The 22,080-nt window shown below is 45.0% G+C and overlaps 1 protein-coding gene across 2 annotated transcripts; it reads left to right on the forward strand.

Moving 5' to 3' along the window:
* The first annotated feature begins 4,051 nt into the window (after nt 1–4,051).
* LOC113884955 (CUB and sushi domain-containing protein 1-like) lies at nt 4,052–21,625 on the forward strand. Of its 2 annotated transcripts, XR_003509065.1 has the most exons (9): nt 4,052–4,744; nt 5,467–5,649; nt 10,571–10,747; nt 11,378–11,557; nt 13,809–14,043; nt 14,501–14,674; nt 16,593–16,666; nt 18,567–18,678; nt 21,100–21,625. XR_003509065.1 is itself a non-coding variant. In XM_027530058.1 (5 exons), exons 2-5 carry the CDS (start codon nt 5,568–5,570, stop codon nt 13,961–13,963), a joined length of 594 nt encoding a protein of 197 aa, XP_027385859.1. In that variant the 5' UTR covers nt 4,052–4,744; nt 5,467–5,567; the 3' UTR covers nt 13,964–14,303. The 2 variants fall into 2 exon arrangements, 1 of the variants encoding a protein (XP_027385859.1); XM_027530058.1 differs by lacking the exons at nt 14,501–14,674; nt 16,593–16,666; nt 18,567–18,678; nt 21,100–21,625 and having other exon boundaries at nt 13,809–14,303.
* Nucleotides 21,626–22,080: the final 455 nt, after the last annotated feature.

Consider the following 22,080-nt stretch of genomic DNA (forward strand, 5'->3'; position numbering starts at 1 on the left):
AGAATAAAGAGGATAAGATATAACAGCTGTTTCTGCCTGTGAAAGTCATTTTTGTTTAGACACAGAACAGAAATCACTGCAGAAACATATTGAAGCATTAGTGCATGTTGGTGGGGGTAGGGGGAAGAATTAATTACTGTGTCCCAGGCTGTCCTAAAGCATCACACTCCCATACAGAGACTTTTGTTCTTGTTGTTGTTCAGCTGCTTGGTTGTGCCCAACTCTTTGTGACCCCATGGACTGCAGCAAACCAGGATTCCCTGTCCTTCACTATCTCCCAGAGCTTGCTCAAACTCCCATCCATTGAGTCAGTGATGCCATCCAACCATCTCACCCTCTGTCACCTCCTCTTCCTCCTGCCTTCACTCTTTGCCAGCATCCGGGTCTTTTCCAGTGAGCCAGTTCTTCACATCAGGTGGCCAAGGTATTGGAGCTTCAGCTTCAGCATCAGTCCTTCCAGTGAATATTCAGGGTTGATTTCCTTTAGGATTGACTGGTTTGATCTCCTTGTTGTCCAAGGGACTCTTAGGAGTCTTCTCCAGCACCACAGTTCAAAAGTAGCAAAGACTTTAGCCATTTGTATTTTAACATTTTCATAACATAAAAATGTAACCAGGAAAACTGATTTTAGACTTTACATTGAGAAGCTTATTATTAGGAAGCCATTAAAAGCTATCAGTCTTCTGTTGTTAAAATTGCTGTAGAAGCCAATATGTTGCTTGATTTTGAAGGCTAGTGGCCCAGAGCAGAAAGTGGAGCTCGTCAAGGCTGCAGGATTTCACACTAAGCCTTTACCGTGAGCTTGTCAAGGAAGGAAAGTTACAGGGCTCAAAATAGCCTGGAGTTAAAACTCACCTCTGGTCCTCCCCAGCATTCTATGCAAAACAAAGAAATCACTCACTGGAAGGAAAAAAGAAAAGACCTTAAAGTTGATTACGCCCAGTTCCCAGCCGGTCCGGCTTCTGGCCCATCTCCAGAATTCCTTGCCCCAGACCTTAAAGAGAGAACTGCTCCGAACAACCTTCAAGAAGAACAGGCCCCCTTAAGACAGTAGATTTCCACGTATATGCCTACATACACTTACTCTTTTCTTGGGTTAGTGCAGCAGCTCACTAATCTGACTGCTGTCTCTTCTCGCCTCATTAAAGGTGATCTATTCCTGTAAAGTGCCGGTCTCCTTCTTCTTCCGAACCTCGCCTTCTCTAACTCCTTACCCTACAAACTTCCCAAAACCACGAGGAGGAGTTCACCTTCTCTGCAGTATGTTTCATTTATAAATGTTGTTATTTAGTCTCTCGATTGTGTCCAACTCTTTGTGTCCCCCTGGACTGCGGCCCACCGGGCTCCTCTGTCCCCCTGGGGTTCCCCAGCTGAGAACACTGGAGTGGGTTGCCATCCTCCCCTCCAGGGTTGTAACTACAGCGGCGTGTAAACTATGTGTGATGTGCTTCCCTCTGCAGTGGTGAACTGCCTGGATCCAAGGCACGTGCACCAGAGCCTCCCCGAGGGTTTTGCGTATGGAGTGTCATTTATAGGTATCAGTGCAAGAGGGGCTTCTGCCTTCTGGGATCTTCCGCCCTCACCTGCATGGCGAACGGCCTGTGGGATCGCTCTCTGCCCAAGTGTCTGGGTGAGTGGGGTCATCTGGGCTTTCATGCCGCAGAGCCCTGAAAGAACGCTGCTAACACAACACGTGTTTTGTTTTTTTAAGTATTCAAAAAGGTATTGATTTTTTATTCTACCTGACCCCATCACAAATCGTATTCGTTTTTATGATATCTTTATAGAAATCACCAAATACAACTCAAAACTAGTTTCAGGGGAAGAAAGGCACGGGGTGCAGGCCGTTCACAAACTGGTCCCAGAGGGCAAGGGACCCGGTCAGCTCCGCCTGGACCCTGCTGTCCCTGTGTCCGCTCGTCAGTGCTCGTTTCCTGCTTCAGCCCAGCAGGCGGCAGACCCTCTGGTTCACCTTGGTGCCAGCAGCCTCCAGACTGTGCCTCTCGCAACACGCTGCCTCCCTGGGGACCCATGTTCAGAGATACTGTAAATGGCTATAGTATGGAGTCTCCATCTGTGGACCCAGTATCTGTGGCCGGAAGCGTGGAGCACTCTGGGGGCCTCATTTGTCTCATCGGCACTTCTGGGACAGTCCAGTGTGAGCCTGATAAAGAAGACAGCACCCTGGTTGGCACTTCCTCCTGACCCTTAGGTTTAACCAAGAGGAAGAGCAGGGTGCTCCTCCAGGCAGACAGAATTACAGGTCACGGCTCTGTCTTCTGAGAAAACGTTATTAGCAGTATGCAGATGAGCAAGGACATTTTCTTTTTCACCCACTAGCTACATTATTACTTTCTTTCCCTTGAAATAGCATATTGTCCTTGAGTTCAAAGAGAATCGTCCTGTGTCTTGTTAAAACCAAGTCTGAAAAGGAAGGAAAGGGAGTCACTCTCCTTGGTCCTTTAAAAATCAATCAGAAACAAGACAATTCTTAGAATCAAAATTTTATCTTTTTAGTATTCATTTTGTGTGCATAGAGAAAATGGGAAATGACAATTACATTATGAATTGAAATACTGAAAAAATGTGATAGTTCATTTTACCCCTCATGATTACAGCGTTTTCAGTACGTTTGCAGAGTAGACTGGTGCCGGAGACTTTTCCTGCAAATCAAGGTCCCTCAAAGCCCTTTGGGAGAAGGCAATGGCACCCCACTCCAGTACTTGGCCTGGAAAATCCCATGGACGGAGGAGCCTGGTGGGCTGCAGTCCATGGGGTCGCTAAGAGTTGGACACGACTGAGCGACTTCACTTTCACTTTTCACTTTCATGCATTGGAGAAGGAAATGGCAACCCACTCCAGTGTTCTTGCCTGGAGAATCCCAGGGACGGGGGACCCCCGCCTGGTGGCTGCCGTCTGTGGGGTCACACAGAGTCGGACACGACTGAAGTGACTTAGCAGCAGCAGCAAAGCCCTTTGAATCTGCCTGGAAACCTGTGTCAAATTCTAAGTGTAACAATACAGTTAGTACCTATGGAGAAAGAGAGCAATGCCTTTCAAAAACAAATGTACAAGCTTATAGGACCCCAAACCCCCACATCTATGAATGTGTTACAGTTCTCAGCATATGTTGTGTGCTCTGGTTTTCCGTGCCTTCACACATGGGAACTTTTCAGAGAAATTACTTTTATTTTCTCCCCAAAGATATAGCTAGCCTCTTCCCCGGCCTCCCTGAGACTTCCATTAGTGGTTGTGATGATGCCCCTGTGCCCCACACCTCCAGGAACCAGCTTTTCACTGCTCTGGTTTTCCCAGGTGGCGAGTTCCCACCTCTGCTGTCCTGAACCGCTGAAGTTACCTGAACGTGGGAACAGCGCTCTCAGAGGAGTGCTTTGTTTTCACAGGCTCTGCAGTGGCTAGGCTAGCTTCCATCTCTGTTTGTGCCCATTTTTTTATTTACCTGGAACTGATCTTTCACCGTGTCACTGATTCTGCTCGAGTTAGCTTCTTTTTAGGACTCTAGATAAACTCCCGTTCTCCGATGAGTGGATGTCAGGATGAGAGAGTGTCAGGGGAGGGCGAATATGACTCAGGGGGCACTGGGGCCTTTCTGAAACCTGCCTCTCTGGTTGGTGTCGCTCTGTGGTTGCCGATGACCAAATGCAATCTCTCTCGGATGTAAAATCAGCTCCCTTTGGATCATTTCTGGCACCGTCCGTCCAGTTAGTTGTTTGAACATGGTATACGTTTTTTTTAATGGTTAACCATAAAAATTTTGGACTTTACAAAAAGATAGAACTCTTTACCATCCTGTGGTAATCTGGATTCTAGAATTTTCCTTTTTGAGGAATAATGATTAGATGATGGGCCTCATTTGGTATAAAGAAATAAATGGAATACTTGAGGAAAAAATAAATCAGTAATTTATTATTACTTTTTAACTTAAACATTTTATCCTCTATTAAAAAATTAATAGAGGATATATGTGTATGTAGCTGATTCACTTTGTTGCACAGCAGAAACTAACATAATATTATAAAGCACCTAGATCCAGTTTTAAAATACTAAAAAAAAAGACATTTTAGATTGCCACCTATTCAAGGAAAAATTGTTAGAATGGTCTCTCTAGACTGTGATCTGGAAGACGGAGCATATTTGACTGAGTTTTGTCCCATGCAAAGCATACTAACTGAAGAAATAATGGTGATAGCTTTGGCGGGTCTGTGGTAGTCTCTATCATTTTGTATGAACACTGCTTACTTAGGATACAGTTAAGGGAAGATGGAAAAATTTAGGTAGACGACTTTTTCAAAGTCTCAATGTCAATTTCTACCTTCAGCAAAGCCACCTTAATTAAAAAACAAACAAAAAGCTTCACTGACGGACCTTTTCCTGGTCTTCAGTAATGTGTGAGGGAGGGTCGTCTGGAAGTTGATGCTTCTCATCCACAGGGTACCAGGGATGTGTTTTCGTTAATAGGCGGTGATCATATGAGTCTCTGAAGTACAGTGACTAACACAGAGCAGCTTAACAGGAACAATGTACTTATTGATTATTTTCTCTTCTTAAGTGATATCATGTGGACACCCTGGCATCCCTGCCAACGCCATACTCACAGGAGACCTGTTCACGTATGGGGCCGTGGTCCACTACTCGTGCCGAGGGAGCCGCAGTCTCGTGGGCGACAGCAGCAGAGCCTGCCAGGAGGACAGTCACTGGAGCGGAGCCCTGCCCCACTGCACAGGTGGGCTGGCGCGGGCAGTCGTCCACCGCGCGGACACGGACTGGTGGCGCCCGTCTCCAAAGTGGTTACTAACCCATTCCAGCCGAGCACGCCCCTAGGACACATCCCCGTCGTCTGCAGCTTCTTCTCTTTGAATGAATGCATGTCCCAGCAGGGTTTCTCCTGCTGGAGCCCCGGGAACCTCCCACCCCTGACTAGGAAGCCTGCTCACCTTGACTCAGCTTGCCCTCCCTTTTCTTTCCTTCTGCTTCCTCTCTTTCCTATCCTCTCCACCATCAACAATCACATCGGTCCTGTTTGGAAAAGAAATCATCTTAATTCTTCCATGAATGTTTCATAATAACTCAGTGGATCACATCTCTTATTTGATTTTTTTATTCCCAACACACCTTCCCCCATCTCCTTGTGGGCATCCTCACCAGCATTTCCAGTGAGCAATTCCTGCACTCACTGTCCCCAGTGTTTTGTTTCTTCCAAAGAATATCAATTATTGTCACTACCATATTTTAATAAACTATTTTGGTTTTAGTTACATATAAACAAATTCTTAGAGTCTTCTACTTTTGTGCTATAATAAGGAAAATCTTTCTCACAGGATTTCCAGAATATTATATGACTGTGACCATGTTTGATACACATTTACATACAATTTCATTCTCTTTAAGCATAACAGCCCTGCTTTAAACAGCATCATCTACTGCCATGTGTTTTGTGTCCTGCAGGAAATAACCCTGGATTTTGCGGTGATCCGGGGACCCCAGCCCATGGGTCTCGGCTTGGAGAGGAGTTTAAGGCCAAGAGCCTCCTGTGCTTCTCCTGTGAAATGGGCTACCAGCTGCAGGGCTCGGCCGAGCGGACGTGTCTGCTCAACGGGTCCTGGTCAGGACTGCAGCCCGTGTGTGAGGGTGAGTGGGTCCCAGCCTGAAAGTCAGCGCTGCAGGTTGAAACCGGGTAGCTCACTCTGAAATGACCAGTGACATTCTGCAACATCTTACAGGTCACACTGTTTCTACAGTTAACCTGTTTTCCCCCCAAACGTAAGAGAATCATCAGGAAGTCTTCTCCTGGTGACCGTCTCTATGTGGCGCTCAGGGTGTTATGGTTGGTGGGGCTGAGAACGCAGGTGGAGGTGCTGTGAGCAGGGCAGGTCCTGACGGGGGCTCCCTGCTGCTGGAAGTCATTCCATTCACACGTTAGTTCCAGTCTGTCAGCGCCCTGGTCTTAATTCCTTGCACTTTTTAAAAAATTAATTAACTTGTTTGACTGTATGGGGTCTTGGTTCCATCATGTGGGATCCAGTTCCCTGAGTAGGGATCAAACCTGGATCCCTTGCTTTGGGATCATGGAGTCTTAGCCACTGGACCGCAAGGGAAGTCCCTGGCAAATTTAAACAGTCAAAAAACTAAGAGCAAGTCACGTTTTCCGTAAAAATCTCACTTTGTTGCTGGGGTACCACACTATGAGTTCTTTCCCAACAAAACATAAATGAATTCATTTATTTGATTAGGAGAGCTTAATTGGATTTCACTTCATGATGTACTTATCGCAGACTATGCAAAGTGCTTTTTAAATAGCATTTAGTTTATCAATGGACATGAGTTTGAGCAAACTTCAGGACATGATGAAGGACAAGGAAGTCTGGCCTGCTACAGTCCATGGAGTTGCAAGGAGTCAGACGTGACTTAGCGACAAATTCAGAAATTCAGAGGGTTCCTATAAAATCCTTTTAAACTTTCCCTTAAAATCTGTGTACAAAAAGAAGTTACTAAAATGTTTCAATGCTGAAAACATTCCTCAAGTATGCAATGTCCCCGAAAATTGGTAGTTTCCAATTGCACTGTACCTGGAAGAGGGCATGGCAACCCACGCTAGTATCGTTGCCTGGGGAGTCCCCACGGACAGAAGAGCCTGGCGGGCTACAGTCTACGGCGCAAAGAGTCGGACACTACTGAGCGACTAAGCACAACGCATCATACAGAAATCATGGGAAGTTGTGTGAGTGATAGTACAGTGACACTCAGAAAAACCACAAATGATGTCTAGGAATATATGGTTAATCCCTTCCCACTCCTGCACACACACTTACAACTCTTGGAGAATCTATCGCTTTCTGTTTTTTCTTACTTGCTATCATAGGTCCATATCTTTGGGGCACACATTATTTTCTGTAGAAAGTGGGGTTATCAGCAACTTTTCATTGCCACAAAAGTTAGCCATGACCTATGTACTCAATCCCTTGGCCAAGGTCATGCCTCTCCTAATGAATTTACCTTCTCTGAATCTATTTAAAAATATATTAGGTCCTGATGGGATATATCAATAAATTTTAAAAATAGGTTCATGAATTACGAGAAAAATATTTGAAAAATTCTTAAGCATCAAAAACCTTAAACTTCTGATAACTATTTTCATCACTTTAAATCATGTTTTCTTTGGTTAAGATCTAGTCTTTGAATCACAGGCTCACTGACTTAGCTATTCAGATGGATCTATCTTACCAAGTTGTGTAAATGTAACTACATTTTTGGGGTAACTCCTAATCCTATTTCCCAGGAGATTACGATAAAGTTGACCTTTATTCACATAATGGACATGTGACTAAAGTGATGATAATGAAAATAAAAATACTAATATGTCTATACAAGATGGTGGCATTTTGCACTTAGTATGGCTTTCCAGGTGGCTCAGTGGTAAAGAACCCACCTGCCAATGCAGGGGATGCAGGAGACATGGTTTCAATCCCTAGGTTGGGAAGATCTAGAGGAGGAAATGGCAGTCCATTCCAGTATTCCCGATGGACAGAGGAGCCTGGTGGGCTACAGTCCATGAGGTCACAAAGAGTCAGATGTGACTGAGCATGCATGCACATATGTAATCTTACAACAGGGAAGAGTTATCTTTTTTATCAATTTTATAGTGAAGACACTACATGTTGAGAACTCGAATTGATCATTCACATTGATTTAACTTGTATGAGCAGAGATTCAAACCTATGACTATCTCAGTTTAACAGCAATCATCCTAATACAGCATGCTAAGTGAGCAATATTGATACTAGTAAACAATAATGTGTATTTGGAATAAGTATGATGCTGCTGCTGCTGCTAAGTCACTTCAGTCGTGTCCGACTCTGCAACCCCATAGACGGCTCCCCCGTCCCTGGGATTCTCCAGGCAAGAACACTGGAGTGGGTTGCCATTTCCTTCTCCAATGCATGAAAGTGAAAAGTGAAAGTGAAGTTGCTCAGTCATGTCCGACCCTCAGCGACCCCATGGACTGCAGCCTTCCAGGCTCCTCCGTTTATGGGATTTTCCAGGCAAGAGTCCTGGAGTGGGGTGCCACTGCCTTCTCTGAAGTATGATGCTACCTTATTATAAATTGAGTAGAAGACAATGATCTTTTACGAAAAGGAGGCACATTAACTAAATGTACTTTTAAAAAGTATATTTAAAAATAAAATTTAACTTATAATTTTCAAAATATCTTGTTTTCTATCATCCTTAAAATGTAATCTCTCATTTTGCCTAAGTGTCAGTCTTTGTATGCCTTGAAACCTCAGGACCTTGATATAAAAACAGATATGCTGACCCTGTTTCTAATCTACACTTTCATAGGCATGATCATCAGTGAAAGTATCCCTGTCAGGAAAAAAAAAAGTTAACCATGAATTTGACTATATCAAATACAATAGTAGAGGGGACTTTATAAACATCAGGGTGTCATTATTATGATGGACATTCCTTTACTGACAATACATTTGTCTGTAAATTAAGTCGAATATGTTTCAACAGTCACCTGCTTTATTTCAGCATTAGCCTTTCACAGGTCACTTTTGAAAACTGCTGCATGGATTTTAACATTCCAGACATGACTGGAAGAATCTACAGTGACATGAGTCTCTTTTGTTACAAGTTGGATCAATGCAGTTCTTTGCTGTGCCAGGTTTGCACCCATACTCATGAACAATGACTGTGCATAGGAAGGAACGGATCAGTGCTAGTGGAATGGAGTAGTGTTCTTTAACAGGCTTGGATTTTTGCTAAGTGAAATTTTAATTTATGTCACAGCTGTCAAAGGACCCTGATCTTTAGAGGATGTTAGGGATCATCTGCCTCAGGACTGGTAAATATATCTCATCTCAGATGTCAACCAAGAAACCACTGAACGATCTGTGTTAGAAGGGATTGTAAGTCCAAACCCAGACTCATCAGGGAAGAAGGTTGTAACGGATTAGTTATAGCTGACGTAGAAGTGAAAGTGTTAATTGCTCAGTTGTATCCAGCTCTTTGCGACCCCAGGAACTGCGTAGCCTGCTAGGTGCCTCTGTCCATGGGATTCTCCAGGCAAGAACACTGGAGTGGACTGCCATTTCCTTCTCTAGAGAATTTTCCCAACCCAGGGATCTAAATTAGGTCTCCTGCATTACAAGCAGATCCTTTACTGTCTGAGCCACCAGGGAAGCATAGGCACAGGCATAAAAGCACCAAGAAGTATACTTTTTGTCAAACAAGATCTAGTCCAGTCTGAGAGTTATGTGCATTTTTTAACATTATATGATAGGGAACTCATAAACTTCTATTATAGTGACTTTTATTTTGCAATCTGTTTTTTTCCATGTTTTTAAGAACAGTGTATATTTGTTCACAGGCTAAGTTTGAAAGTGGAACAACTAAATAGGCCAGAGTATTTCAAATATTTTGATCATTCTCAGAAAAGGGACTCATGATACATTGTTGGCATTAGAATTACATTCTTTGTATGTCTGTCTATTGTGCATTATTGTGGGAGGATTAAGGAGGAAAAATAACCATCTTTATGGTAAATAGATTCAATGAAAAAAGGCAAAAAGCCCGTAAAGGATTGAGATCATCACATTGATACACACCCAGAAGCTGCTGAGTTTCTCTGTTCGCTAAGGAAAGAACACACCTGACATACTCAGAGGGCAGACCTGCCCCACTGCCCATCCCAGCTGAAGTCTTCATTCCTGTGCAGGATGACACTGTGGTCATCTGGAGAGATTTAAGGTGCAGCCATTCCAAAGCCAGTGGTACTAGTGTTAAAGAACTGCCTGCCAATGCAGGAGACAAAAGAGACTCCTTGGGTGGAGAAGATCCCCTGGGGCAGGGAATGGCAATGCAGTATTTTTGCTTGGAAAGTCCCTTGGATAGAGAGAGTCTGGCAGGCTACAGTCCATGGGGTCGCAAAGGGTCAGACACGACTGAGTACTAATACAGAGCTTTTATAGACAGGAGGAGGGAGCTACATGCAGAAACAGCACAGACAGCTCTGACAGTCATCTGCAGGTCGGTCACCGGTGGTCTGACCAGCGTCGTTTGGTTGTTTAAGTACAGTCAGTCTTCAGTTCCAGGATCAGTTTGTTCCCATTTCCTTGAGGCCAGTTCTCAGACTTGTGGCAGCCTGTGTCATGGCTCCAGTCTGGTCACCATGAAGTTAACTTCTCCACCTGGTGGGGGTTTCCGTTTCCACAAAAGAGCTCACAGGACCTGGCTCACAGTTTTATCTATGGCCCTGGAGGAGGAACTGTTAAAGGTCCTTGACTTAATGACTAAACTATTTTTATTTTGTCTTGTTGGACTGCTTTCTTTGGTTCTGCATTTTCTCACTTCTCTGATTAAACTCATTGTTTGGCTACAGTTTTTCTACAGACGAAAGGCAGGCAGAGGATGTGGGGGTGGGGGGAGGACCACAGTGTCCTTCCGATGACTTTTTAAATAAATGTGCAGTCTGTTAAGCAGATGGCCCTTGACCTCTCGAGTTTATCACGTGGTAACGGGTCTCCCCTGCTGTTCTGTCTCCCCACAGCTGTGTCCTGTGGGAACCCGGGGACGCCCACCCACGGCAAAATCGTCAGCAGCGATGGCGTGCTGTTCTCCAGCTCGGTGGTCTACGCCTGCTGGGACGGCTACAGGACCTCGGGGCTGACCACTCGCCACTGCACCGCCAATGGGACCTGGACCGGCACGGCCCCCGACTGCACGCGTGAGTGGCCGCCGTCCTGGCCAAATCCAGGTCCCCACAGCGACTCGTACTTGACTGAGAAAAAGGAGTTGAGTTTACAGAGGGCTGTATTGTTTAATCCCTAGGGAAAAAAAGGATTATATCATACGTATGTTTGATAATATGACCACTTTCTAAGCACTTTCAGATTTTTCTTCACTTTCTTATTTATATGCTTAAAAGTGCTTTGCCTGGCTGGTTGGGTTGGATATTACAAAACTGAGTTCAGAAAAGCCAAGGTTCCTTCTCTCTGTAGACCAGTTAGTCTGAAAGGAAATGGTGCAGGACCCTGTTCTCTGATCTCAGCCTGTGTCTCTGTCCTTGACCTTGTGGGGTGACCCCTCACGACATGTAGTTAAGGACAGAACATCGATGACAGCTGTCATCCACACAGACAACTATCAGTGGAGTAGAAATAAGCGGTTCCAAACATGCAGCCTCCTGAGTGCCGGCCAGCGAAACTGTCCCCCAGATAGGCTGGTATCGCTGTGCTCAGCCACGGCGTCATCACTCTGAAGAGCAGCTTAAGGAGAGTCACTTAAACAGAAACCAGGAATAAGTCATCCCGTGATGATACTGTGTCTCTCTGTTTGTCTGTTCTCTGCTGATTAGTCATCAGCTGTGGAGACCCAGGGACCCTGGCTAACGGCATCCAGTTCGGGACGGATTTCACCTTCAACAAGACGGTCAGCTACCAGTGCAACCCCGGCTACACCATGGAGCCCGCCACGTCCCCCACCATCCGCTGCACCAAGGACAGTACCTGGAATCACAGCAAACCGACCTGCAAAGGCGAGTGTTGGGGCTTCTCTTGTGCATCACTCACATGTGGAGAGTCTTTATTGAGTTAACATTTTACATCAGTTTGCAAGCATCTGTGTAAACCTTCTAAGTGCTCAGCATTCCTGTAAACTCATTCGCAAATATTAAATCACTTCCTTTTCTTATTACCTTAATCTTGGTTTTACAGCCTCGAGACTGACTCACAGAGAGCTGCAGTAAATTCTCAGGGTCGCAGGTTAGGTCTTGGAACCTCAGGCTTCAGGGCCGACTCTGGAGTCTGTGCTGTGAACCCAGCTCTTGGTGTGCGTGGCTGTGTTGAGTCTGTGGCCGTCATCACGGGGTTGGAGAGGCAGGTCAGAGCCGATCATCAGATAGGGCAGAACAGTGGCAGAGACCGCAGTGTCCTGATGCCTGGTGGGCCTCGGACGCTGAGACTAACAAAGCCCCACAACGAGGAAGGGGTACAGGGAGGTTTATGACTTGGCCAGTGGACTTTCCAGGGAGAGAGCGAGCAGGCAGAAAGTGTCCGCGTGGCTGGGGGAGCAGCGGGGCTGGCGGACCGCTGATGCAGGACTGATCTGCAGGGTGAGCGTCTCCACCAGCTCCAGAGGGAGCTGCGAGCCTTCTCGGATGGGCAGGAGGGGCAGGGGCAGGAGAGGGCGTGGAGGCCGGCAGTGACCACACAGGAGAAAGGGTCGTCTTATCGTCATTAGACAAAGGAGGGGGGGAGAGCTGGAGCTGGAGTAGCAGGAAACCTTGGAGGAAGGTGCGTCCTGTCGAGTCTTGTGAGGTCAGAGGAGCCCCCACCCCCAGGGCCTTTTACCCACTTCCGGCCGGGGCGGTTCTGGCGCATCCTGGTTTCCTCCCATCAGAGGGTGAGGAGCCCTGTCTCATGTCCTTCTTTCCAGCTGCAGTATTAACACCATGCAGCTCTGTGGCAGGTGCTAAGAGGGTGTTTAATGCAGCTCACACTGTCCTGTTGGGAGCATTCTAGTCCAGTGAGTGTGTCCATGGCGCTTATTCCTAGAACGTCTGATCTCTGGACTTCAGATCCATTTGTGTAGATCTTGTCCCTTTGTTTGGTGTCTGTGGATTAATAATCCTTCCACAGCCAACCAGGCCCTCACGGAGGAGACCTCTCTCTTCTCCTGCTGGCCACCCTGTCCACTCCTCCCTGGAGCCATGTCACTCATCACCGTTCCCACCTGGGGGCCTTGTCACCTGACCTCGACCTGTCTATAGACTGTTCCCCCAGTCTTCACTTGGGGGTTCTGCAGGAATCTTTGTTGAATGAGTGGATAGATGGAGAGAAGGAGAATGGCAACAGGAGGGCCCGTTTCCAGCTTCCGGGCGTGCACGTGTGGTTGTGTCTGTGTGTCTTTCTCATGTGAGAAGGTGTGAGCACCCGTGAGAAAGTGCAGGTGAGGAAACAGGGCTGAGTCTCCTCTCCCACCGCCTTCCGTGCCCAGACTGTCAGCAGCAAACCTTCTCCAGCGTGAAGTCTCGGAGCTCTTGGGTTTTCAGGCAGCTCTTAGACCAGGCGTCGCAGAACAATGGCTGGAGTGGGCCAGGCAGACACCAGCACCAGTGGGCAAGTCACTCCTGGGAAGCCCCTGGATGTGACAGAACCCTGGCAAAGCGGTTTCTTACAGGGTCTTCTCTAACCACGCAAGTGTTAGTGCTCAATTCTTCAGCAAGTGCATCAGCAGCCTATGTATGTCTTTTGGAAACTATATGCTATCCTTATTTAAAGAAAAAAGTACAGATAGAGAAATTCTTACCATCTGTGTATATAAACTCAAACATTTCTTCTCACGTCATAGGACCACATTATGGCTGGATTTGCCTCTGGTAAGGGCATGGCAACCCACTCTAGTACTCTTGCCTGGAGAATCCCCATGGACAGAGGAGCCTGGAGGGCTACAGTCCATGGGGTCACAACGAGTTGGACACACATAAAAAGACATCAGTGGAATAGCATTCTTTCTTTCTTGGTCTTATACATACTGAGACTGTGTTGTTTACTCCACTTTCATGGTGTGAAATGTTTTGACTTTGCTTTTGTATACTTGATCTAAACTAATGAGGAAATATTGGATAAAAGTTTTATTCTTTTGATTTACTGTCTTCCTCAGTAATTTCACTGTTAAAAAATTTAGCCCCTTGTAGATGTCATGCAAAATGACATTGCAAAATGACATTGGAGCATTGTGTTGTGGTGGAAACTCTAGAATGTTGAATCCTGTTTGTTCTCTGACAGCCGTCACGTGTGGCCAGCCTCCTCTGGTCCAGGAAGGGAAGGTAGAAGGAACGGACTTCCACTGGGGTGCCAGCATCAGCTACAGCTGTGCCCATGGCTTCCAGCTCTCCCAGCCCGCCATCTTCTCCGGCGAAGGCTGCTGCTGCTGCTGCTAAGTTGCTTCAGTCGTGTCCAACTCTGTGTGACCCCATAGAAGGCCAAGGGGTCTGGAAAGGCGAGGTCCCCCAGTGCCTGCGTAAGTCCTCGGGAGCACAGACCACGGCACACAAACCTCAGGCTGCAGTCTGAGGAAGAGAGCCTGCGGGACTTGTAGCCAGGGTGCAATAGGTTAAAGACTCCACGTTTGAGACCCGATGCCCACGGGCAGATTCTGTGCTTTTCTTCATCGTTGATTCCTAAGGATTTAATGCGTGTATGTGCTTTGTGACCCATTGGACTATAGCCTCTAGGATCCTCTGTCCATGGGCTTCTCTAGGCAAGAAGACTGGAGTGGGTTGCCATTTCCTTCTCCAGGGGATATTCCCTACCCAGGGATCGAACCTGCGTCTCCTGCACTGCAGGCTGATTCTTTACCCACTGAGCCTTGCGGGGCTTAATGGGAGGATTTAATGGGAAGCAGTTAGAGAAGCCGAATAGACTAACCTGACCCAGGGGCACAGACTGTGCACTGACCTCCTGGTTGTCTTCTCTAGCTGTGTTCTGCAGGGACCCCGGCACCCCTGCCGAGGGGCGCCTCAGTGGCAAGAGCTTCACCTACAGATCTGAAGTCTTCTTCCAGTGCAAGTCCCCCTTCCTCCTGGTGGGGTCGTCCCGGAGAGTCTGTCAGGCAGACGGCACCTGGAGTGGCGTCCAGCCCACCTGCATCGGTCATGATGGCAAGACAGCCCTGGGGGTGGGGAGAGAGCGTTTCATTCTAAAGCTGGAGCGTTTGTGGGCACACAGGTGATGCTCTCCTGGGAGATTCTCTGTGCAGGCACTGACCAGCCACGCTGTTGGCAGCCTCTTTTAAATCCTGTCGCGGAGCCTGGAGTTGACGTGACAAGTCATTTAAAAACAGTTCCTAGACTCTCTTACCCTGGCAGCTCCCCCTCTGCCCATGTCAGCTGACAACAGCGATCTTCAGGGGAAAGACCAGTTTGCTGAAGATCTCACTGTTGCCATGGCACCAGAAGGCCCCCCCCCCCCACTTCAGAGCCTGACACCCTCTCCCCCAACCCACCCCTGCTCCCCAGTAAACCACCTGCTCTGTCAGCCATGGCTGAAAGGGCTACAGGGTCACGCGAGCTCTGTTGACCTTCCAACATGAAGTGAAACTTACAAGTTAAAAGAGATTCTCTACATGACCTAAACCCTTCATTTTTAGACTAAATCTCTGTCTCTTAGGAAGGGTTCAGGTGGAAATTATACTGGTCGACAGTCACTGCATCAGTGACATAGGAACCAGAACCCTCCCTGCCTCCTTCCCAGCCTCCCTCCACCTCGCCCTGCAGACTAAGTGATGGCTGGCCGCTCCGTGCACCCTGCTTCCCCAAGCAGGAGAGGGCCTTCTGCACACACGCAGCAAGCAGGGAATGACTTCTATCCCTGGTTGTTTTCCAAGAAAGTAAATATCTACTTTAAAATACAGTGTCAACAATAATTTCTTTGAAACACTGCTTTTTCTAATTAAAGTTTACTGCCATTGGGCTAAAACTATTGCTTTGCTTTCAGTTCAGTTCAGTTGCTCAGTCATGTCTGCCTCTTTGCAACACCATGAATCGCAGCATGCCAGGCCTCCCTGTCCATCACCAACTCCCGGAGTTCACCCAAACTCTTGTCCATCAAGTCGGTGATGCCATCCAGCCATCTCATCCTCTGTCGTCCCCTTCTCCTCCTGCCCCCAATCCCTCCCAGCATTAGACTCTTTTCCAATGAGTCAACTCTTCGCATGAGGTGGCCAAAGTATTGGAGTTTCAGCTTTAGCATCAGTCCTTCCAAAGAACACCCAGGACTGATCTCCTTTAGAACGGACTGGTTAGATCTCCTTGCAAGGGACTCTCAAGAGTCTTCTCCAACACCACAGTTCAAAAGCATCAATTCTTCGGCGCTCAGCTTTCTTCACAGTCCAACTTTCACATCCATATATAGCTATTTCTGAAAATCTTAAAAAAAAAATGTTTTTTTCTCTTCCCAATAGGTTAGTTTCTCTTGAAAACATACTTTTTTAAAGTTATCCGTTTTGTTTTCCCATCAGCAGCTGGAGAGCCGCCGTACTGAAGCCACTCGCTGATTGCTGAAGTGCTACAGTGTTTTAGACAAATATCACTGTTGGTCTGCCATATGCTTTTATTTTGAAGCATTGAGTATATTCCCCATTTTGAAATCTTGAGGAAAATTAGTTTAAGACATTTAGAATGATAACCAAATGAGATGGCGATTAATTAAATCAATAAAAAATAAAAGGTCATAATAGGTAATTATTGAAGATTATATATCATTAACCAACCAATAAAGCATGTCAGTAGAGAAAAATTAAACCAGAGAATGGAAAAGAATGTGCTTCTTCTGACATAGAAAATAATATTCACAGCAATTTAGAGTCTGATAAAGCACTAAAGATTAACATCTAAAGAAGTCAGAAAAAAGATGAAAATAGCAATTTAATTTTTTAACTTTCTTGCAAAACATCTTGCCCACTTGTCAAAACACAATTTTCTGAATTCTGAAAGGCCTTTTAGTGAAAATATTAGAATTTCTGTAATAACCATATCTGGTTCTGATTTTTTTTTAAATTGTGAGTTTCAGATCCTGCTCATGACACCTGTCCAGACCTTGGTACTCCACAGTTTGGAATACAGAAGAGCTCAGGAGGATATGAGGTATTCCATTTTTATTTTACTATGTTTTTCTCTATTTCAAAATGTAATTGATACTTAAATATACATGTGTTTATGTAGCATATCTGACTCATGTTACATTTGCCCAAATATAGTCCATTCAGAGAGGATTTCTCAATATTTTAACTGTTAGAACTGAGACAACTGTATCTTATTCACACAGGATTAATTGGTATATGAATTTCTGTTTGAAAGCATGTATATTTCTTTCTGTCTGCTGAATTGACACAGCAAATCTCAAACAGGGTGATTTTCCACTGATTCACATAAGAAGACTCCACTTGATGACTAGATAGAATAGGTTAATAACATTAAATTCCAGAGACAAAAACAGAAGAAAATGCTTTCAAAGTACATTAACACGAATATCAGAGAAATACCTGAAAATGGAAATTGAAGAAGCTTGAAATAAAATATTTCAACCATCTTAAGTAATTGAGTGACTTCAGGTTCTCTGATCAGATGGCTTTGAAAGGCAGAGCTGAATATACACACTACTTTCAAGTTACTGTTCCCATTCATTGAGAATAAAAGTCTCTTCTTCAGCCACTTCTCCTCCTTTTTCCTGAAGTGTAAACTGTCCTCATTTGATTGCCCTGATGCCACACTGGCTCCTTCCTGACAGCCTTGGTTCACTCTGCAAGGACAGCCTCACAGGCCCCCAAGGTTAAATCTAGCGCATTTTATGCAGGGTCTTGTGTGTGGCCTTACAGCTTCAGGTAATGTTTTCTGGCATATGCTGAACATATTGCAATACCAGAAAATACAAGATGTGGGTATTCTCACTCACTCACCATAAGAAACCCAAGTTGTGGTCACCCCTGGTTTCAGTGATCACTAACTTGCCTGCATGTGGCCTGTAGTAAGTGAACCTTCATGACGATTGCTTTCAGTGACGCAGTCCTGTGATCTGCTGTGAGAAGCTAATTGGGAGGGGTGAACCCACCATTCCCCTTATGACAGAGTAGTTACACTATCCTGGATAACAGGTTGGACCCAAGGCAAGATTTACTAATCATTTTAAAGTCCAGATGCCATCTTTTAAAGAGATGACTGAGATCATCAGAAGAATAGTTCTGGAGGATTCTATGATGGAGTCCTTATCAGTCTCCAAGCCAGTTCCCGCAAGTGCTAAAGTAACTTGCTAACAAGCACTAATTGTTTAGAATAGGACTTGTTTAGTCTCAAAGTCACGTCTGACTCTTTTGCGACCCTAGGGACTGTAGCCCGCCAGGCTTCTCTGTCCATGGGGATTCTCCAGGCAAGAATACTGGAGTGGGTTGCCATTTCCTCCTCCAGGGGATCTTCCCAACCCAGGGATCGAACCCAGGTCTCCTGCCTGGGCAGGTAGATTCTTTACTGCCGACCCACCTGGGAAGCCCAGAATAGGAGTAGCAGAGGGGGAAAAAAAAAAAAGAAAAGGAAAAGAAAATGATCACAAACTAAAGAAAGATAAGGCTAAAACTAAAGAGAAAAGGCATACTTTTGTTACCCAAATAAACTGCTTCTAAATAATCATGAGTCACTGTATCTAAGACCTCACACGATCCACTGAACAACCTGTACTGTGTCTAACACTGCCAAGCACAAGATGTGGGTTTGATCTCTCAGTTGGAAAAATCCCCTGGAGAAGGAAATGGCAGCTTAATCCAGTATTCTTGTCTGAGAAATACCTCGGACAGAGGAGCCTGGCAGGCTACTATCCATGGGGTCACAAAACAGTTGGACACAACTGAGCAACTAAACAACAAGAACAACGGTGTCTGACACTTTAACTCGCATTTTACACGTACACATTGATTCAGACCTGACCCTGGAGCGTGCTTTCCAGTGTGAGTGTGTCCACGTCACCTCTGAGTTTGATGCTGGCTTTCCCCTCCAGGTTGGAAGTATGGTGTTTTTCCGGTGCCGAAAAGGTTACCACGTCCAAGGCTCTACAACTCGAACTTGCCTGGCGAACCTGACGTGGAGCGGCATCCAGACGGAGTGCATCCGTAAGTGTGACCCTGTGCAAGGGCAGGGCCTGTCCGCTCTCCAGCAGCTGGAAGAATTCACCTTCCTGAGAAACAATGAGGGGCTTATTTTTGTTTGTTTACTTTCCATTCCCTAAACTCATTTCTCAGAGTCTGACTCCCTGGAACCATCAACAGCAGCACCCAGAGTTGGTTGAAGTTTGAATCTTGAGTGCTATCCTGCACACCCCTGCGGTATCTGAGCTCTGGGGGCCAGGGGCAGGTCGGGTGAAGAGGAGCAGGGGGACCCCAGTCTGTAGTCCCCAGGCACCTCCGGTGATACCCAGGCCCCAAAGCCTGAGAAACTGTCCTTAACCAAAGACCAGTGAATAACATGCTGGTTAACACTCACCGAGAGAAAACCTGCATGTGCTACTGCTCCCCTAGGATGTTCACCTCAGGTCACTAAAGATCATGTGACTCATCAGAGTATTAATACATGTCTTTAAATTATTCTTTTTGGAGTCCATATGAATTGATAATTCAAATACTTAGGACCAAGTTTTGTTTTGTGATTTAATCATTAGAATTAGGAGAAATGTAATGATTAGTAATCAACCCTTCATCCTCTACCAATCTAGGGCAAGGTAGTATCTAACTCTTACTCTACAAATATCTTCTGAGTATGTAAGTTGTGAATTTTGTGTATTTATGTATCAGTATTTATTTCAAAGCTATCATCTCTATTCTAAATCTCTACATGAATCCTCTGTGTGAATATTACACAGAGATATCACACATACATGCATGTATATGTATGTATATACACATAGGTGTGTGTGTCTGTGTGTGGAGCTAGCTAATATTAGGTCTTCATTACCTTGAAAATTTGGAGAAGGAAATGGAAACGGCTCCAGTATTCTTGCCTGGGAAATCCCATGGACAGAGGAGGCTGGCAGGCTACAGTCTATGGGGTCACAAGAGTTGACCTAGCAACTAAACCACCACCACCTTGAAAGTCTGTCAAAGTGAAAAATACTACAATACTTAAAAAGATTGCATTAGTGACATTAATCATATAAACTTGTTTTATAATACTTGGCCAAGTCCTATATTTGAGATATAAATGTGTACTCTATGAAGAATGATAACTTATTTGAGATCAAGCACGGGGCTTCCCAGGGGGCGCTAGTGGTTAAGAACCCACCTGCCAATGCAGGAGACATAAGTTAGTGACTTGGCTTTGATCCCTGAGTCAGGAAGATCCCTGGGAGGAGGGCATGGCAATCCACTCCAGTATTCTTGCCTGGAGAATCTCATGAACAGAAGAGTCTGGCGGCTACAGTCCATAGGGTCACAAATAGCTGGCCATGACTGAAGCAATTTAGCACAGCACATACACAAAGCACAGCATATTACAACCTTGGGGATTCCCTGGTGGCTCAGCAGTAAACAATCTGGCTGCTAATGCAGGAGACGCAGGTTCGATTCCGGGGTGGGAAGAACTCCTGTGGAAGGAAATGGCAACCCACTCCAGTATTCTTGCCTGGAAAATCCCATGGACAGAGGAGCCTGGCAGGCTACAGTCCATGTGGTCACAAGAGTCAGACACGACTTAGCAACTAAACAACAAAAACAATTACAATCTTATTTACTCCTAAATGATATTTTTAAAGGAAATAAGAATATATATTTCAATTAACTTTCTAAACACACAGTGGATTTTGACCAAAATTAATTATTCATTTAACTGAGCAGTAAATTTTCCAGTTGCTACTGGACAAAAATCAAAGTGTATTTTAAAGTACATATTGATCTCTTTGTGTTTAAAGGACTGCTCTTTTAAGGAAATTTAACATATTATTTATCTTAGTGTTAGTTGCTCAGTTGTGCCCAATTTTTTGCAACCCCATGGACAGTGGCCCGCCAGGCTCCTCTGTCCAAGGAATTCTCTGGGCAAGAATACTGGAGTGAGTAGCCATTCCCTTCTCCAGGGGACTGTCCTAACCAAGAGACTGAACCTGGGTCTCCTGCATTGCAAGCAGACTGTTTACCATCTGAGCCACCAGGGAGGCCCCATTTATCTTAACAGTATGTCAGAAGTGTTTATTTTAAAGCTATGATTTCTAAATTTATATAACATAATTACATACACACATGTATGCAAAGAAGGAGACTAGATAGATGATAGATAGATGATAAATAGAAGACAGACAGAGACAGAGGAGGAGGAGAGAGTGAGGGAGGGGTGGAGGGAGAGGAAGAGAGAGACCTGGCAACACCAAGGCTCTGCTGTGCTGTAAGCTGCAGAGACCAGAGTGTCAGTGATCTGTAAAGCTCCTGTATTCTCAATTTTAAATGGTAAACTAACTTTATAGCCATTTCCATCTCTTTCTCTGTATTTCCTTTGACACATATGCTTAGGCTCCAGTGGACTTACTAATGGACTAAATCCCATTTCAGCTCACGTCTGCTGCCAGCCTGAAATACCAGCCCATGCAGATGTGAAAGCCATAGACCTCCCCACCTTTGGCTACACCTTGGTATACACCTGCTATCTGGGATTCTTCCTTGAAGGTGGATCTGAGCCAAAATTCTAGGAAACAGAATCCAAAAACATATTAAAAAGATCATACGTCATGACCAAGTGGGTTTTATCCCAGGGATGCAAGGATTCTTCAATATTTGCAAATCAATCAATGTGAATCACCATATTAACAAACTGAAAGATAAAATCCATATGATTATCTCAACAGATGCAAAGAAAGCTTTTGACAAAATTCAACACCCATTAATGATAAAAACTCTCCAGAAAGTAGGCATAGAAAGAACACACCTCAACACAATAAAAGCCATCTATGATAAGTCCACAGCAAAGATTATCCTCAATAGAAAAACATTGAAAGCATTTGCTCTAAAATCAAGAACAAGACAAGGGTGCCCACTCTCACCACTACTATTCAACATAGTTTTGGAAAATCTAACTACAGCAATCTGAGAAGAAAAAGAAATAAAATGAATCCAGATTGGAAAAGAAGAATTAAAACTCCCACTGTTTGCTGATGACATGATCCTCTACATAGAAAACCTAAAGACATGACCAGAAATTACTAGAGCTAATCAGTGAATATAGTAAAGCTGCAGGATATAAAATTAATCCACAGAAGTCCCTTGCATTCCTATACACCAACAATGAGAAAACAGAAAAAAAAATTAAGGAAACAATCCCATTCACCATTGAAACGAAAAGAATAAAACAGTTAGGAATAAATTTACCTAAAGAAACAAAAGACCTATATATAGGAACCTGTAAAACACTGATGAAAGAAATCAAAGATGTCACAAATAGATGGAGAAATATACCATGCTCATGGACTGGATGAATCAATTTAGTGAAAATGAGTATACCACCCAGAGCAATCTATAGATTCAATGCAATCCCTA

Source organism: Bos indicus x Bos taurus, chromosome 27 (genome assembly GCF_003369695.1).
Source record: "Bos indicus x Bos taurus breed Angus x Brahman F1 hybrid chromosome 27, Bos_hybrid_MaternalHap_v2.0, whole genome shotgun sequence".
In the NCBI taxonomy this organism is placed as follows: Eukaryota; Metazoa; Chordata; class Mammalia; order Artiodactyla; family Bovidae; genus Bos; species Bos indicus x Bos taurus.